Source organism: Labeo rohita, chromosome 17 (genome assembly GCF_022985175.1).
Source record: "Labeo rohita strain BAU-BD-2019 chromosome 17, IGBB_LRoh.1.0, whole genome shotgun sequence".
NCBI lineage: Eukaryota > Metazoa > Chordata > Actinopteri > Cypriniformes > Cyprinidae > Labeo > Labeo rohita.
Genome location: NC_066885.1, coordinates 33,353,484 through 33,370,629, shown reverse-complemented (window position 1 = coordinate 33,370,629; position 17,146 = coordinate 33,353,484). Strand labels below are relative to the sequence as shown.

General features: G+C 36.4%; 1 protein-coding gene across 1 annotated transcript in view; it reads left to right on the top strand.

Moving 5' to 3' along the window:
- Positions 1 to 17,146, top strand: part of eipr1 (EARP complex and GARP complex interacting protein 1) — a 51,501-nt gene that overhangs the window by 4,098 nt on the left and 30,257 nt on the right. The window contains exons 3-4 of the mRNA XM_051133407.1: positions 2,723 to 2,855; positions 10,772 to 10,928. Coding sequence (XP_050989364.1) covers positions 2,723 to 2,855; positions 10,772 to 10,928 — 290 coding nt within the window. The remainder of the gene's footprint in view (positions 1 to 2,722; positions 2,856 to 10,771; positions 10,929 to 17,146) is intronic.

The window sequence follows — 17,146 nt, the reverse complement described above, 5'->3', positions numbered from 1 at the left end:
TGGTAATTGATTAAGAAACAATTTACACACACACACAAAAGCCAAGTAACACTTTGAATTAAACATGAAATTTTGAAGTAGAAAAACTGAAATTGTATGTTCTTGTAAAACATACTCCAATTATTATGTTTATTTTATTTTCTACGTTTTATTTTACTTTTGGGGGGAAAAAAAATGTATATAACAATGACAGATTTCTTAACACTCTCGTTAATTGAGAAATGAGATTTATACAAAGTAGCTGAGATAAATTTGAAAATACACATTAAAAATAGGTTTTTTGCACAGTTTCAGACAGTTCTGGAGAATCTGTAAATTTGCGCATTTCCAAAATGTATTTATGGTGAAACTTTGATTAAATGTATTTCAGTATTTTTTAAAAGTGTAAACTGTGTAAAATCAGTTGAATCACTAAATCTGTAAAATTAGATTCCACCATACTTTCCCCATTAATTAATCAGAGTATATATTAACACAATGTATGTGTTCTGAAATGTTATGTTTAAACATGCAAATGAGGCACTATCTAATTAAATAAGCACTAATTTGCATTCATTTCAACAGAAATCTCAACATTGGATAAAGCCAGTTTCAAATTCTCATTTCATTTTGTTGACATATTAGAGTTATACATTTTTACAGAGGGGAAAAACATAACATTTTTTTGTAGAAATGAAGGATCCTTTCATACACTTGGTGAAGTGCGGCGCCAGGCGCAACGCAAGTGTCTTTTGCAGTTATCATTTTCACGTCGAGCGCTGTGTTTACAGGGGTCATCGGATGCAAAATTCACTTTTACATGTTGTTTGAACATAAATGTGTGTTGGCAGTGTGTGTACACAACCACCCTATAAAAATCCACCCAGTGGTATTTTTTTTAATCTCTGTAAATAATATTCCCTTTTGCTGTGTGACGTCACACCGACAGAGGCCGCTCCGACAATAGTTGATTGACACGACCATCTTACCTTAGGCCCGCCCTGAGTGAGCTGTAAACTGTCCGCCATTGTTTCGATGCCACAGCGGGGTAGACAAGAATGCCTCCTAAGCGAATGAGGTGTTTTGTTGTTGCATGTAATAATGAACATAGCATTCGTCATTTACTCCTGACATCTGAGCCGCTGAAGATGAAGAGGATGTTTGTGCAGATCATTTGTGATCCAGTTTCACCTACAGAAGAAGTGAGTGTAAAGGTTTTTATGAATCTTTGCAAATCACCTTTCCAAATAATGTACTAGTTAGCGAATTTCGTGGGTGAGCAGAGCTCTTTAGCATTTAAAGGGACATGCACCGAAATGGCTCGCTGTGAACAGAGCTATTTTTGACAAGGTAAAAATGGTGTTGCTTTAGACTACAACTGATAAATGTTAACTTTTCATTAAGACCCTAAAGAATTATATCAGCTTGTGGAAAATGGCATCTGATGACGTCTTTAAATAGCAAATGCTCCTGCACCTGTTGTTCTGTCGCCCATGGGTGTGCTGTAGGGTGACCACCTGGCAATACAGTAGTCAACATTTAAAGTGGATCAAAACCTTTCATCAAAAACCAAAACAATACCTGTTCTTGTCTTAGGACAACTTAGAATTTTTTTGATCCACTTCAAATGTTGACTACTGTATACTCGTTGTGGGACAGATGTGGTTTTGCAGGACAATGCGTGTGAGACAGATACATTTTTTACTGTTATCCTGTGTAAATACTGATTACATCCGTTGTCATATGCGATGATTTATTTTTCTGAGCGCATCTTTTTTTATGAGAATATACAGAATCCATCTGTAAGAGAAGAGATTTGTGCTTGCGCATTTTGATGCGCCCCCACATTACAATAATGCGCTCTAGACATTTAACATTAAAATAACACCATAGAAACTACCTCAAACTAATTATTAAAATAAGAAGATAGTCACGTCTGAAGACTGCATCGATTTTTCTTTTTAAATTGGTCAAAATGAATGGAGAATATCGTGTTTTTCATGTCTGGTCTCAACCATTTCCGTCGGTGGTGATAGATCACTTGATGAGGTCAAGTGGAAACTATGCCGCAAAAAGAATAAATAAAAAAGCTTTCTTAAAAAAAGGCAAAAGAACGCATGGACCCTTTTTTTAATATGATAATTAAAAAGCAACAGACTGTGCTCGTCTGAAAATGAGGTATGTTCAGGCACATGGTTGGCACGTTGCTATTTTGAGGCAACTGAAAACTGTAAACCTGGTCTAAAGTCAAATATTTTAAAAGATTATTTATCTAAAGTATTTATCTCAGATCAAGATTAAAAGACCAAATGTGCTTAAATGTTGCTTCTCCAAGTGAATTGATCTTGTTTTAAGGCTGCTTAGATGTTGTTAGTGAAAAGAAAGACATAGAATAGGATTTAGTGACGTGAACGCAACTCCATTATGCACGTAATGACAACACTTAGAATATTACCCACAGTGCTCATTCCGTCTCTCAGTAAAATAATAACTTTCTACTGCCTCCTCAAATGTGCCATGCTTTGCGTATAACTTTTATGCATCTAACATAAGTTCAAAAGATGCAGTCACTTCAAAGTTGAAATAAAAGCTGGGAAATGAGTGTCAGGAGTGTGTGAAGTTAAAAAGCGTTTGAGATTTCATTTACTGTCATATTAAAGTAAATATCTGCGAGTGAAGTCTCAGCTCTTTGAACTACCGTCAGGACGCTCTCCTCAGTGCTGTGCTTTTTTCTCTTCCGCAGATTCACATCATTGACTTTGATGATGAGAATAATATGATTAATAAGAGCGTCCTCCTGCACGATGCTGGTGAGATATGGCACATCAGCGGCAGTCCTGCAGACAAGGCAGTGCTGACCACGTGCTACAACAAGAGTGAGTCTCTCTTTCTCTTCCTCTCACTACTGACCATTGACTGAAAAACTACTCTAAGGATTTACTAAATGAAATGGATTTATTGATGAAAAGGTGTGGATGCAATTGTTTTGTTGCAGCTGACCTCATTGCATATGCTTTTTTTGTAGGAGTTTCACTTTCAGATTTCAAAATTTGTGAGAATAGAATATTTAAATGTATCATGCAACATGATTTACTAAGGTTTGCAATCTCACGCTAATTTGTTCTGTACAGTAAATATGGCCGTTAAAGTAAAAAACAAATCTAAATTGACTGTACTTATTTTTTTAATAATGCACATTCCAGGTCTCATTATGCACAATTCAGCAGCATGTTAAGAAAAAGTGCGTAATATTTTATGTAAAATATGTAATAAGGCTTTTTTTATGTCGTCTGTAAGGATTAATAATTAAAGATCAGTATATATAGAAAGTTTGAATTGTACCAGAGCTCTCCCTATAGCCTGTGTATAGCATAGAATATTACATTCTGCACGATCAATTATAAAGATTTAACAGTGATCTGATTCTGTATTTTTTTTTTTTTTAGTTACAAAAACAATACTTAAAACCATGTTTTACTGTTTATACATGTGAAGACGAGCGGAGAGTATAGAATACTAGATTAAGAAATGAGCTAGCTAGAGAATAGGTGCATATTAACACAGTAAACATGAACCACGCAACCATATAATATGACTAAATGGTAATGAATTATTGTATCAGCAATCATAAATCAAAGAAGAAATATATTTAGGTGACAAGGATCACTCATTCGCTTTGTGTCAAACTCAAATGCAGTTTTTGACCAGTGAATGTATGCAAATGCGCATTTTGTCTGTCATTACGTTTTCATCAATAGGTTACATAGTTTGTTGTAGCTGTATGGGCGCTCAGTTTTTCCTATTGTAAAATGCATTTGGCCAAAATCTAATTTTATAAAAAAAGATGAAATGCTACTGTATGCACAGGCTATTTATATTGTCCTTTAGGAAACATCCTAATATGCTGATTTGCCTGATATACTACAATTCAGATGTTTGTGCAAGTGTTTGTTTGTTTCTATAGAAATTAATGCTTTTATTCAGCCATATGTATATATGTATATATATATATGTATATATGTATATATACATATATGGGGTCTAAAATATGGTCATGCAGAATAAGGCATCAATTTGTGATTTAGAAGGACTGTTAAACAGCCAATATGCATACTAACATGCAACTAGGTAGTAGTTTTGTGTTAAATGAGAAAGTATCAAGTAGGCATTACAAATATATTTCATTGAATTCACATTCAATATTTCATTTGATTCAACATAAAATGTATTACATAAACATTTAGGCTGCAACAGCCTAACATAAACTATGGATCATAAAAAAAGATAATTTGAGAAACAAAGTATTTTTGTTCGTTAATAAATAAATGATGACAGAATTTAAATTCTTTTGGTGAACTATCCATTTAATGTTTTTCTTCTTCATCTTCTTCTTCATCTTCTTCTTCTTCTTCTTTTTAATGAAATGATGCTCTAAATTAGAAACTAAATCTGCCAGCAGGTGGTGGTAAATGTTTTTATGAATCATTCATTCATTTGATTTGTTCAAACAGCTGATTCATTCAGGAATGAAGCAAATGGCTCTCTTTATGAATGGGCCTTTGAATTAGTGGTTCACACAATTAAGCGCGGATTCATTGAAAAAAAAAAAAAAAACACCTCTGTGTTGTTTCGGAGATGTGCAACAATTCTGCTGTGGCTTCAAAGGTAATATGTTCTCTGTAAAAATGAGCAAAAACACATAATATAGTGTTTAAAATATAACACATTATGAACTTCTTTATTTACTGAACTGTTGTATAAAATCACATTTAAGCTTGTGATAGATCGGGATAAAATCAGCACTCGTGTCATATTGCTCTTGCTGTCCGTGTAATATTGTGTGATATGTGATATATATAAATATCTGGGGGTGGGGCCAGTGCATTAATTGCGTTAAAAATTTTTGGTCGCGTTATTTTTACATAACTAATTAATTAAGGTAACATGTTAAACTGACAGCCCTAATTGTGAGCATTAAAAATGTTGTTTAGGTAGGGTTTGCAGCAAAGTCTTAGTCTTAAAATAGTCAGTTTCTCAACAAGTTGTTTGCATAATGTTTAAAAATAAATCTTATGATTCCACTGCTGTCTTCCACTAGTAAAAGGTTTTTTACTCGCATTCAGTGTACTTCTAAGCTCATGAGTGAAACTTCACAAAAGACTTTCGACTTTATATGTGTTTATATGTGCTGTGAGCTCACTGGCACAGTCATGTCACACTGGCTGTTAAAGCAATATATGACACATTCTTGCACTCGCCTCGAGGCAATTAAAAAACGTACACAAACATGAAGAAACAATTGAAAGTGAACATTTTAATTAAATCCCGTGTTTATAAGACCGACGCCTGTGGCTGGTTACTGACAGTTCGCATAGTGGGGAACATTTCTTTTCTGAGTGAAAACTAGGATATGACTTTTTTTTTCCATTTCTCCTTCCATCTTCGTTATGATGAGGCCAATGTGCAAGATGTCATAGTGGAGTTCAAAAGAGGAATGTAATTACCGTGACATTCAAGCTAATGGAGTAGCCGGGCGGCACTGAGTCTGCCTCCATCACCACCCCCACCCACCCGCCTGCCACACTCTGATCCAAGAACAGCTCTTATTCTGGTGTACGCTTGTGCTCCACTACACATTTCAACAGCTTTACCAGCAGAAAAAAACTGCTATGAAATACCAATTCATAGCTGAATTAGTAGATTAGCCAGAGTGATTCAGTACATTATCAAACTGAGATCTGTTAACAGGTTTACAGTTGAACTGATTTTGTCTAAAATGTACACTTATTGAGCTGTTGTATAAAAGCAGTATCAGACTCGTAATTGTGCTGTTACTCTGAATATCAGCGTGGCTGTGATTAGCATGGCATGCTTTAGAAGCATGTTGTCACCATAGTAAAGAGACGCTGTTTCTTTCTTCCACCTGGGTTCAAAAACCCCTTTATTTGTGCTTGATTCTGCACAGTCCTTATGTTCCTAAACATTTTCAGGTCTGAATTGGGTAACATCGATGCCATTGTTAATATTTACAGCTAAACAGATGAACATTGCAATTATGGTAAGTGGCGTGACATTTCTGGAGCATGCACTAAGCGGGCCAGCTAACCAATCAGAGCACATTACCTATTTCGGAAGGAGGGGCTTCATCGAAGCAGGAACTAAACAGAGGCAGGCTGGGAAGAAAGGTGCTGCAATAATGTAAAATATGCCAAAAAATAATGTGTTTTTGGAGCAATCAATCATGAAAACCTCTAGTACACCTGAAAAACCAAAGGGCATAATAGGACACCTTTAATAAATGTAACCTATTAAAAATAACTTTTAATAAATAAATAAGTAAATAAATATATAAGAATAAATACATATAAAAAGAAATGTTTATTTATTTATTTATTTATTTATTTATTTAAAATAACCTTAAGTAAAACTGATTTTATGTACATTCTCTTTATAGAGTGAGGCAGAAAATAATCATTTAAATATTTAAATGTAATTTTGAAATAACATTATTTTTCTTTTTGAAAGTAGTGGAGTCCAAACTAAGATACCATGCTGTTGGATATGTAATGGACTAGAAGTAAAATTTTCCCTATAATGGAAATGCTGTAATAAATGACAGAAATCTCTTCATAGCATTAAAGGTACAGTAAGCGATTTCTGAGAAACGCTGGTGAAAGTGGATCAGACTGAGCACCAATATACATTTCTGGCCAATCAGCAGTGTCCACTCTTTTGTTGCATAGCATGTTCATGATTTTGGAGGTGGCGCTATCAAGAAAGGAGTTTGATCCTTTTGGTTAGGAGTGTGTTCAGAAATCACTTACTGCATCTGCACCTTACTGCACTTAAGCAGCAAATGTATTATTGAAAGCATTATTAATGTATTATTGAATGCAGCCATCAGCATTGTTTGTTTGCTTAGCCTTGACTATAAGATGGACTACAAAAAGATTTGTAATTTGTAATTTGTAATATAAAATACTGTAAACTTGCTAAAGAAAAACTGGAAATTACCTTACTATATACTAGGGTTGTCACAATACCATAAATATATCTTACAATACTATACCAGCTGAAGTATTACATTACCAAGTCATATCACCATACTATTTGTTAATTCATAAAGCTACAAAATGAACTGGATTTTCATAAATACAGACCAGATTTCCTGTAGGTGGCAACAGGATTGAGTCACTGAATCATTTATTTAATTGATTTGTTCAAAACAGCATGTGACTCTTTTTATGAATCATTGATGTGTTCAAAAACATGTGTTGCTTGGAGAAGCGCAACAGTTTTGCTTTTGTTTAGAGCTATTTTTATTGGCAAAACAGAGTGAAACTATCATTATTGACAATGTTGTGTCTAAAATGTCATTTAATATCAACTTATTAACTGATGCATAAAATCAATTGCATTTGCAATCGTGCTGATATTAGGAAGAACAGCACTCTGTTAGCTCGTGTCATATTGCTGAACTATCATGTCATATTGGAGCATTTTTGGCCCCATATCTTGAAACTTCCAAATCTGACTGAAGGACAGTGTATTAAAACACATAATTGATTTATAATGTTAATGTCACATTATTAGAATTGATACGATTAATGAGAACTGATTTGCAAATGCTGTTATGCAAATGTGTTTTATGAACTATCCATTACACCTATTCCAGAAGTGGTCAAATGAGCAAAGGATAAACTGAGACAATACATTCTTATGTAAACGATATTAGGATGTTATAAGAAGGTTTGAGCTGCTAATTTTCAGGGGCTGCTGCATTCAAAAAAAAAAAAAAAAATCACTAGTAATGTTTTTGCAGACAATGCCTGTTCAAATTAGCGATTAAAAATGTGTACTGCCGCACATATAGTACTTACGGTAGCACTGTATTGATGATACTATAATTTGAAAAATACAGTGCCATTGCAAGTATTTTGAAGCTACAGTATCATGAAACTACCATAGTACCTGTAAACCGTGCAATCCTACCATATACACTGAAAATGTGAATGGTTTTAACATTGCGTTACTGTATGTAATTTTATTTTTATCTGATATGATTATATTTTATTTAAATATTTTTATTTCTTCTCATATTTATTATCAGTAATGCACATTAGGGTATTTAGTGTTATATTTTCTGTTATTTAGTTCTTGTATATTGCATTATTTTAGTACCAGGAATGTTTTTCTGATGGTGTTTTGTGTTTATGACTCTATACTGACAGTGTTTTATGGACAGAGTACTTACCATGAACTCTGCTTTACTATTTGGCTTTCTGCTATGCCACCTGTATTATCATGGTGGTTATCTGTACATTTAAAAGTAAAAAGCAGATTTTGGTAGTCAAAGTAGGTAGGTATTTGTATCAGTTAATGAAAGCTGTAAAATATACAGGCATCCCTACCCCTATACAGGCATAGTATCAAAAACGTTTATTTTTTTACAGAAAATTTCTGACACCCATGACTGACAGTTTTTTTTTTTGTTTTTTTAAACAGTAAATTGAATGAGTTTTTTTTTTTTTTTTTGTACAGCGAGAGTTATAAGCTTTTGAAAAATACTTGAGAGAATACACAAACCATATACTGTGGTAAAGGTGTAATTATTGGCTGCAGGTTTTATCTGTAACTCATAACTAGCAGTACACTTTTTGGCTGATGCAGAAAGTGCTGATATGCGTTTCTGAACGTCTCCCAAAGCGGTCATTACACCGGAGGAAGCAGCCGCCACACCGAACACTCATTCCCCCACACATCATAAGAGAGACTGCTACCTATTTTTATATAACATTACTTAAAATTTCATTTTGTTCAATAACAATATGAATGTGTTTGTGTGTCTGTTTTTTTTTAACTAAGACATTTTTAAAATGTTGTGGAGTAAAAGTTTCTTATAATGAAGTATACAGATAATGTACAGACGTTTGAAAATTGTTCATAAAGTAAAGAAGCAAAAATGCTTCATTGGTGTCATTTTAACACAGGGTCTTATGGCTTTAATAGTTTTTTGCTTTCAGATTTGCAGTTAGATTTCCTGGTAGCACTGTACAAATAGTTAACATTAGTTAAAGGAGAACTTCACTTTCAGAACAACAGTTTACAAATAATTTACTCACCTCCTTGTCATCCAAGATGTTCAGGTCTTTCTGTCTTCAGTTGTGAAGAAATGATGGTTTGTGAGGAAAGCATTTCAGGATTTTTCTCCATATAATGGACTTCAATTGTGCCCCCGATTTTGAATTTCCATAATGTAGTTTAAATGCGGCTTCTAAGGGCTCTAAACGATCCCAGCAGAGAAAGAAGGGTCTTATCTAGCGAAACGATTGTTAATTTTTTTTTGGAAAATAAACATTTGTTTAATTTTTTAAGCATAAAAGCTCATGTAGCACTAGCTCTGGGATGCGCGTCCACGACGCTACGTACTATTGAATCACATCGAAAGGTTACGTGGAACTACAGACCCTGTGTTTACAAACGCTGTTACAAACAAAAAGGTACAATGTTGTCGGACGATTCTAAAGTTGTAGGAGAAAATGAGAAATGAGCCAGAGTACCCAGAGCTAGTGCTACATGAGCTTTTGTGCTTAAAAAGTATACACATTTTTATTTTTCAAAAAAAAAAAAAAAAAAAAAAAGACAGATCGTTTCACTAGATAAGACCCTTCTTCCTCGGCTGGGATCGTTTAGAGCCATTTGAAGTTGCATTTAAACTGCATTTTGGAAGTTCAAAATTGGGGCACCAATGAAGTCCATTGTATCAAGAAAAATCCTGAAATGCTTTCCTCAAAAACCATAATTTCTTCATGAATGAAGAAAGAAAGACATGAACATCTTGGATGACAAGGGGGTGAGTAAATTATTTGTAAGTTGTTGTTCTGGAAGTGGACTTCTCCTTTAATGCAGTAACTACCATTAACTGACAATAAAACTGTTAATTTTTAAATAGTGTCAGCTCAGGTCCATTAAATAAAATGAACAGGTAAAACTTTTGATTTTAATAATGTATTAGTAAACGTTGAAATAAAATGAACTGAAATTCGTAAAGTAGTTTTCAATGTTAGTTCATGTAAACAAATGTAATTAACTACTGTTAACACACGGAACCTGATTTTAAAGTGTTAGAGATTTTCTTTATATATATTAATTAACTGAGATTTTGCCAGTCTTAAACTGTGTTAAATGAGAAACATTATGAGTGATCAAATTAATAAATGCATTTATTTAGCATATATTTTAGTATATATAATTAATAAATGCATATATTTAGAAGTTTTTTTTTGTTGTTAGTTCATGGTAATATCAATTCATGTTAACTAATGTGTATTTTTCTAAATCTGTATTGTAGTGAACAGGATGTGAACAGAATATTTATTTATAATTTCATCCATTCGAAGGTGAGTGTTTGAAATAATAAAGCGTTATGAGTGATCTGTCCTCTAGAGGCAGTATACACTACTGAGAGAACAGAGCCACACACCCCTGTACTGCTCATATGGCATGTGCTGCTGGAAGACAATCCACAGATGCATTACAAACGAACCATAAACATACCTGTGAATACATACACATTAACCGTCAAATAATATAATCAGATTGATACGGTTTATGGTGTGATAACGTCTAAATGCATCTCGAAAGACACAGCATCAATGTTTTATTTTGGTTGTTGTGCACTCTGATTACAAATGAGCTGAAGCAGCTGTGTCTGTGTTTTTAAGCTGTCTTGTGTGCATGCATGCTTATGTGAGATTCTGACCGTGTTGTGTGTGTGTTTCCTGTCGGCCAGCGTCTGAGAGTCGAGTGCTCACATGTGCAGCAGTGTGGAGGATGCCCCCGGAATGGGAATCAGGCAGCCACGAGTCCCCCGATGATTCATCAAACAACCCGCAGACCTTGGAGCTTCTCTGTCACCTTGACAACACGGCCCACGGCAGCGTGGCCTGGTACGCCACACGCTATCGATTTAACCCTGCAGCTTCCCTGTTCTCTCTCCCTCTTTCCTAGCTTCGCTATCCTTCTCGTCATGCCTTTTATTTCCATTTCTCTCTCTCTGTCTCGCTTTGTCTCCATCTCTTGCAGCATTTTGGCTCTGCCTTCCTTCAATCTATTGTTCTGTTCTTTTCTAGATGTTACAGAAATCTATTTACTCTGTATTTCATGCACCCATCTGTTTGGTTTTATTTTCAACCTCTGTGCATTTCTTTTGTTCTCAGTCACATGCTTTATTTCATGCATCATAATTCACGACACAGAATTGGAAAAAAAAAAAATCAGGGTTGCGATTTGAAGCTTTTGCCAAATGGCAGGCCGTCAGACGAGGGAGATGCACATACTAATGGAATTTCACTTCAGCTAAACAAAAAAATCAATAAATTCAAACCTCCTCCTCACTGTACTGAAAGATAAAAGGACAAGATCAAATTTAAAAGAACAGTTCATGCTAAAATTAAAATGTTGTCATTGTTTACTCATCGTTATGCTATGCCAAACCCATTTCTTTCTTCAATGGATGCAAAAAGAGATGCAGAATGATACAGGTGATCTTTTTTATCCCACCAAGATTTAAAATGGGGGTCATTGGCATCAAACTTGGTTCAACATGTTGCAAGTTTGAATATGCATAAACACGAATGAATCTTGACTCTGCCATCAGAAATAGGTTGATTAAAGATGTTCCTGGTAACCCCTTGTTTCCCCCATCATTTATCCATCTGCCAGGGGACAATGGATACCACACTGGGACCATCACCAGCAGATTCCAGATTGATTAAACTGCAATTTTTTTACAATAACATAGGCATCTTATAAGAATTTGGTGCGTGACAAACAATTGCCTGATGATGGATCAGTATGCCAGCATTACAATAAACTCTGAATAGCCCACATGCAGCTGTTCTAAAGTGAAACTGAAGTAATAATGTAACATTTCTTAGCAAAGGCATCATGACCATGAACAACATGGCAGCTCAGAGTGTGTGTGTCTTCCCCTAAAGAGCATAAAAAGGCTGTAAGAATGTAATTGCTTTTTGAAAAAAACAGTTCTAAGAAATAGATGTTCACTCAATGACAAACTCATCAAATAGTGTCTTTGTCAAATCAGTTTACAGATTGAAGATATTTGTGGTTTCTACCACTTGTTTTCCTCACTTTGTAAATAAACACACTATGTCGCTTGGCATAGTGATTGGCATAAAGATTTCTGCGCAACAATATTTACAGTACACAAAATTTCAAGTGTAAATTTCATTGGCACACTAGCTAAAGCAGAAATGAAACATACAAAAATAGATAAACAGAATAGTTTTTGGTTTCAGCAGATCAGGTGGAGGTTGATAGCCCATTCAACCACAGAGGAACACAGAAGGTGAAGGTTCTACAAAATTACTTTGTACCTGATTGTGAAGGAACCACCAGGCATAAATAGTGTGAGAGAACAGGCACTTGTAGGAGTGTTTTTGAGTAGGTCGGTGTATTTCTGTTGCAGACCTGAAAGTCAGTATTGGTACAGATGTAAGTAACCAGTGGAGTGAGACAAAGAGGGCTGGTTGAGGTCTTTGTTGGCTGATTAAAGTCTGTATGCACTGCCATGTTCAGTATCACCAGCCAAGTCCAGGAGTCCATTCTTCTTGCTGTCCTAGTTGTCATTAGAGTTGTGGAACCCAGTTGTATAGTGCTGTTGTGATTGACTAACCGTCACTTTTTGACACACAGGCTACCCCTTTAGCGTAATTTTTTGACATGCAGAGTCTTCCATTGCTTTAAATAAAAAATCTTAGGCGTCAGTAAGGTGACGCGAAAAGCATTGGAAGATTTATTGTCATGATTAAATTATATATTGTGTAATAATTTTGCCATTATTGCATATATGTTGGGGTGTTTTTTTGTAATGTAAACAGTCAAACACTATTTACACATTTATGAGCAATTAACCCAACCTCTGCCCCAAACCTAACCATTTGTCAATATAAAACATAGGATATTACAGGCTGATACAACTATAGTCACAATTTATTTAAAGGGGTCATCGTATGTCCTTTTTCCACAAGTTGATATGATTCTTTAGGGTCTTAATAAAAAATCTATAATATACTTTAGTTTAAAATTCTCAATGGTAGTGTAAAACAACACCCTTTTTATCTTGTCAAAATCAGCTCTGCAAAAATCATCCCATTCTGGTCGAGGCTGCTTTAAATGCAAATGAGCTCTGCTCGCCCCGCCCCTTTCTTCTCTCTGTGGATTGACGAGCCTGTTTACTTTAGCCGCGTTTAGCCGCTAAACTTGCTAACTAGCGCATTATTAGGAAAGGTGATCGCAAAGATTCATAAAAGACCCCTTATACTCACTTCTGCTGTAAGTGAAGCTGGATCACGAATGATTCACGCGACATAGACGGATATATGTAGATCGGGAGGCGCATTCCCTTCACAAACAAACGTAATCCACTGGATCTTCAGCAGCTCAGATGTTGGGAGTAAATGACAACCACTACGTTCATTATTACATCCAGCAACACAACATCTCAATCGCTCAATTCTTGTCTAACTTACATCCCTGCTGAAGTTGAATGGCTACATCCATTTGAAGTTGCGGGAGAACATGAGATGGGAGTTTTTCAACATACCCTAACTGTCATGAACCGAAAAAAAAACAGAGTTCAGGCAGAGTAAGACAAGATGAGCGTTTGACATGAAAAAGTATATAAATTGTATTATTTTTATTAAAAAAAAAAAATCAGTCATTTCGCTAGATAAGACCCTTCTTCCTTGTCTGGGATCATTTACAACCGCTTTTGTGATCGTTTAAAGCTGCATTTAAACTGCATTTTGGAGCACCATAGAAGTTCACCATATGGAGAAAAATGCTGAAATGTTTTCCTTAAAAAAAACAATTTCTTTACGACTAAATTTTTTATGACTTTATGACTATTTATATTTTTGCAAATGCATGCAAACCATTAAATGCGACGCATATTGCAAACAACTTAAAGCAATGGAGGACGCTGCTTGTCCAAAAATTATGCCAAAGGGGTCCTGACCAAGTGTCAATATGTGACGAGTTGGGAGTGAAAACATGTTGGACTAACAGGTTTGCTGGGATTAGGAGGAGCTTAAAAACTGGCACTCCTTCATCCAGGCTGAAAGGTCTGAAAGGCAAGCAGAGATATGAGCTAAGATGGTGGGATCATCAGGTCGTAACGACAGATAGAGCAGCATATCAGTGACAGGAGAAGCCATGTGTGTTTATGATTGTGTCCAGTGTGCATATCGAAGAGAATTGGTGATTAGCTGATGTGACTCAAGACATCCCTTTTCTCCAGGAGACCTTGTAGGATATGCCTGTGAGGTGAGACTGAAGTGAAAGTGGCAAACAGCATTGTAAAGATTTCTGCTGGGGCTGGATGTATGGGATAGGTTGTAGGTCACAGGACGTCTAAAATGAAGACATTCAACGACATCTGAAAAAGGAAAGCAGTATGAGTGGTGGTTAGTTGGGAATGTGTTGTGTACAACTGGTTGCTGATGGCCACAGCCTTAGTTAAAAAAAATAAAAGCTGACCAAGTCATCAGCAGTTAGAACAGATAGTGGAAAGACAGAAGAAAAGAGGAGAGTGATGTCAACAATTTGGAGGTGTCTGAAGTGTTGCTGATCTTATTTTGATAGTGATTTTGACCACAGAAGCACTGCAGAGGGAAGAGATTCTGGGAGATATTGGGTCAGATTGGCTGGGTAATTTGACTTGTGCCATTGCCTCTCTGTAGCACTGAAATTGGTCCAATGGTCACAGATATTATCAGTGAGATGCTGTAGGGTGTCAAACATATGTGGAGTATGTGTAGAATCATTAACATCAAGTAAGGAAAAGTGGTTAGAGGAAGGAAGGGATGCAGACTAGCCCGAGAAGAAGCAGAAGGCACACAGGTTACAGTAAAAGAATCATGAGAAGCTCCTTCTTTGTGTGCACCTGCGATGTGACTTCTTGGAAGGTCAAACAAGGTGTGGAACAAGACAAAGTCATTTGGGAGGGCTGAAAGAATTGCAGATTCACCTCTCACTTCAAGCTATAACATTGGGTTTTGACTGACTGGTGAGGAAAGGGATGAAATCAGCCCAGTTCACAGCCAGGTGACAGTTTCATTGTGTACATCCTTCAGTAAGTAAGCCTGCAAAAGACAAGTTGCATATTGGTCATAGACAACTCACAAGTACTGCATGTTGGACACTTCATTCTGTACTTGAGTGCATAAGCTCAAGAAGGCAACTTCCTTTACTTATAGATTTTTTCTGCAAACTAAACTTGATAAGAGAAAGTTTTTCAACTTTTAAAAGTATTATGTAAGGTGAGTATGAGTTTTAAACAAGGCATTGTCTCTGACATTCACTTGAATGTTGGCTGACTTTGACTTCTGAGTGGCACAGAGGTAGGGATTATGTCAGGCTACACCATCTCCACGATTCTCTTTGCCTTGGCAATCAATTTATGCTGTTCCCTCCAAACTAAAACTGGGGTGCAACGACCACCAGTCTAGGCATTTACAACTTACCTGACGGTTATTAAAAAATCAGTACCAGAAACCTGGTGGATCCTACCGAAGCTGATTGGACGTGCAAGGATGTGAACCAACGAAGTCCAGGTCACTGGTCTTAATGGTTCAGCAGCACCCTGAAGGCCACAACAGCAGTTCAAGCCACCTGTCACATGGTGAAATGGTAGTAGAGAGCAGTCAACTAGTCACAGATGCCTGTAAAGTGCAACGCCTGCATGGCATCCAGTGGCATTCAAGGGTATTTTGGCTGTTGTTGGTGTATGTGGTGAAGTACACAGGTCAGCAGCAGCCACCAGAGTTGACTGTGAAACTGGTTGCCCTTGAAATGTCTGGCAAGAAAGATGATGATGTACAAGAATGCCAGATACCCAAAGGTGGCCCGGGAGGGGGGAGGCCATAATGTGCCTCCACTGAGATGATTACTTTTGAAAGAGCTACCGAAGCAGCCAGAGCCAGGAACCACCACAGATGCTTTTATCTAAAGCAACTTGTATTGCATTCAAGGTATAGGTCTTTGGATTGCATGTGATTGGCAGGTCGCAGTAGCCTTGGCTAAAGAACTTAAAAGGGGTAATTAACCAAAAGCTTTCTCCTTTTAGCGATGTCTTGGCTCTGGAGGGAGCATTTAAAAAAAGCCAGTAAAAAAAAAGCCAGTAAAAAAAAAAAGTTGTCTAGTAGGACAATTTAGCCAGTCAAATCAAGGCCTTCAGTACATTGGCCATGACAGGAGCCATGTGAAATAAAGGCAATATCAATCTAAAAATCCCTCAAAATGGCTTTGAATGAAAACAGGAAAGTATGGTGAATGGGATAGTGCACAAGCCATGACTTAATCAGCTGTATCTTACCTGGGTGAGGGTGTATAATGTTGATCAGAGTGGCATGGCTAGGTTATGTAGTTTGATTACAGTGAAAGTAATTGTCCTGGTAGGCTTTTGGCAGCATTGCCAAAGGAGGTCATAAATGTAGTTGCAACTCTTACCTGAAGCCAGTGTATTGCTAGTTTCAGCCTCAGACGTCACGCCCATAGACCGCTGGCTGAACGTCTGATGCATACGGCACACTTGAAACACTTCAGAAGTTTAGAAGTTGCCATCGGATTGGTTAAATTACACAGGATTTCTGTCAGACATGTGTGTCGCGTGGGTGTTTCCAAGGCCAAACCCTCTCACAGAAGAAAGCTGTCATGTTTACAACTGTGACAATGAACGCTTATCAGGATCAAATAAATACTGAATTTTCAAAAGTATGTGAAAAATGTAAAGTTCGTGGCATAGAATCTTTAAAATATGTCCAAGAGTTTTACACACACCGCTCTTTTGTTGTGGCAACATTTCCATGCCCCTAAATATGATTCGGCACAAAACTAAGCAACCAATCATGTTTTACCTGTCAGACATATGGCCTCTTGGGCGGGCCTTGGCCATTCAAAGTGGCTATGTGAGACTAGTGTATTGCACCAAATGTAATTGATGAAGGTTAAGTGTCAGTCAATTAGCAAGATTTTATATGTGCTCAAGGCAGGTGTGACAAGATGTGAGTTGCAGTAATCTAGTCATAAAATAGAAGACACTGGACAAGGATCAAAACAGAGTACTGGTTGTAGTACATGCTTT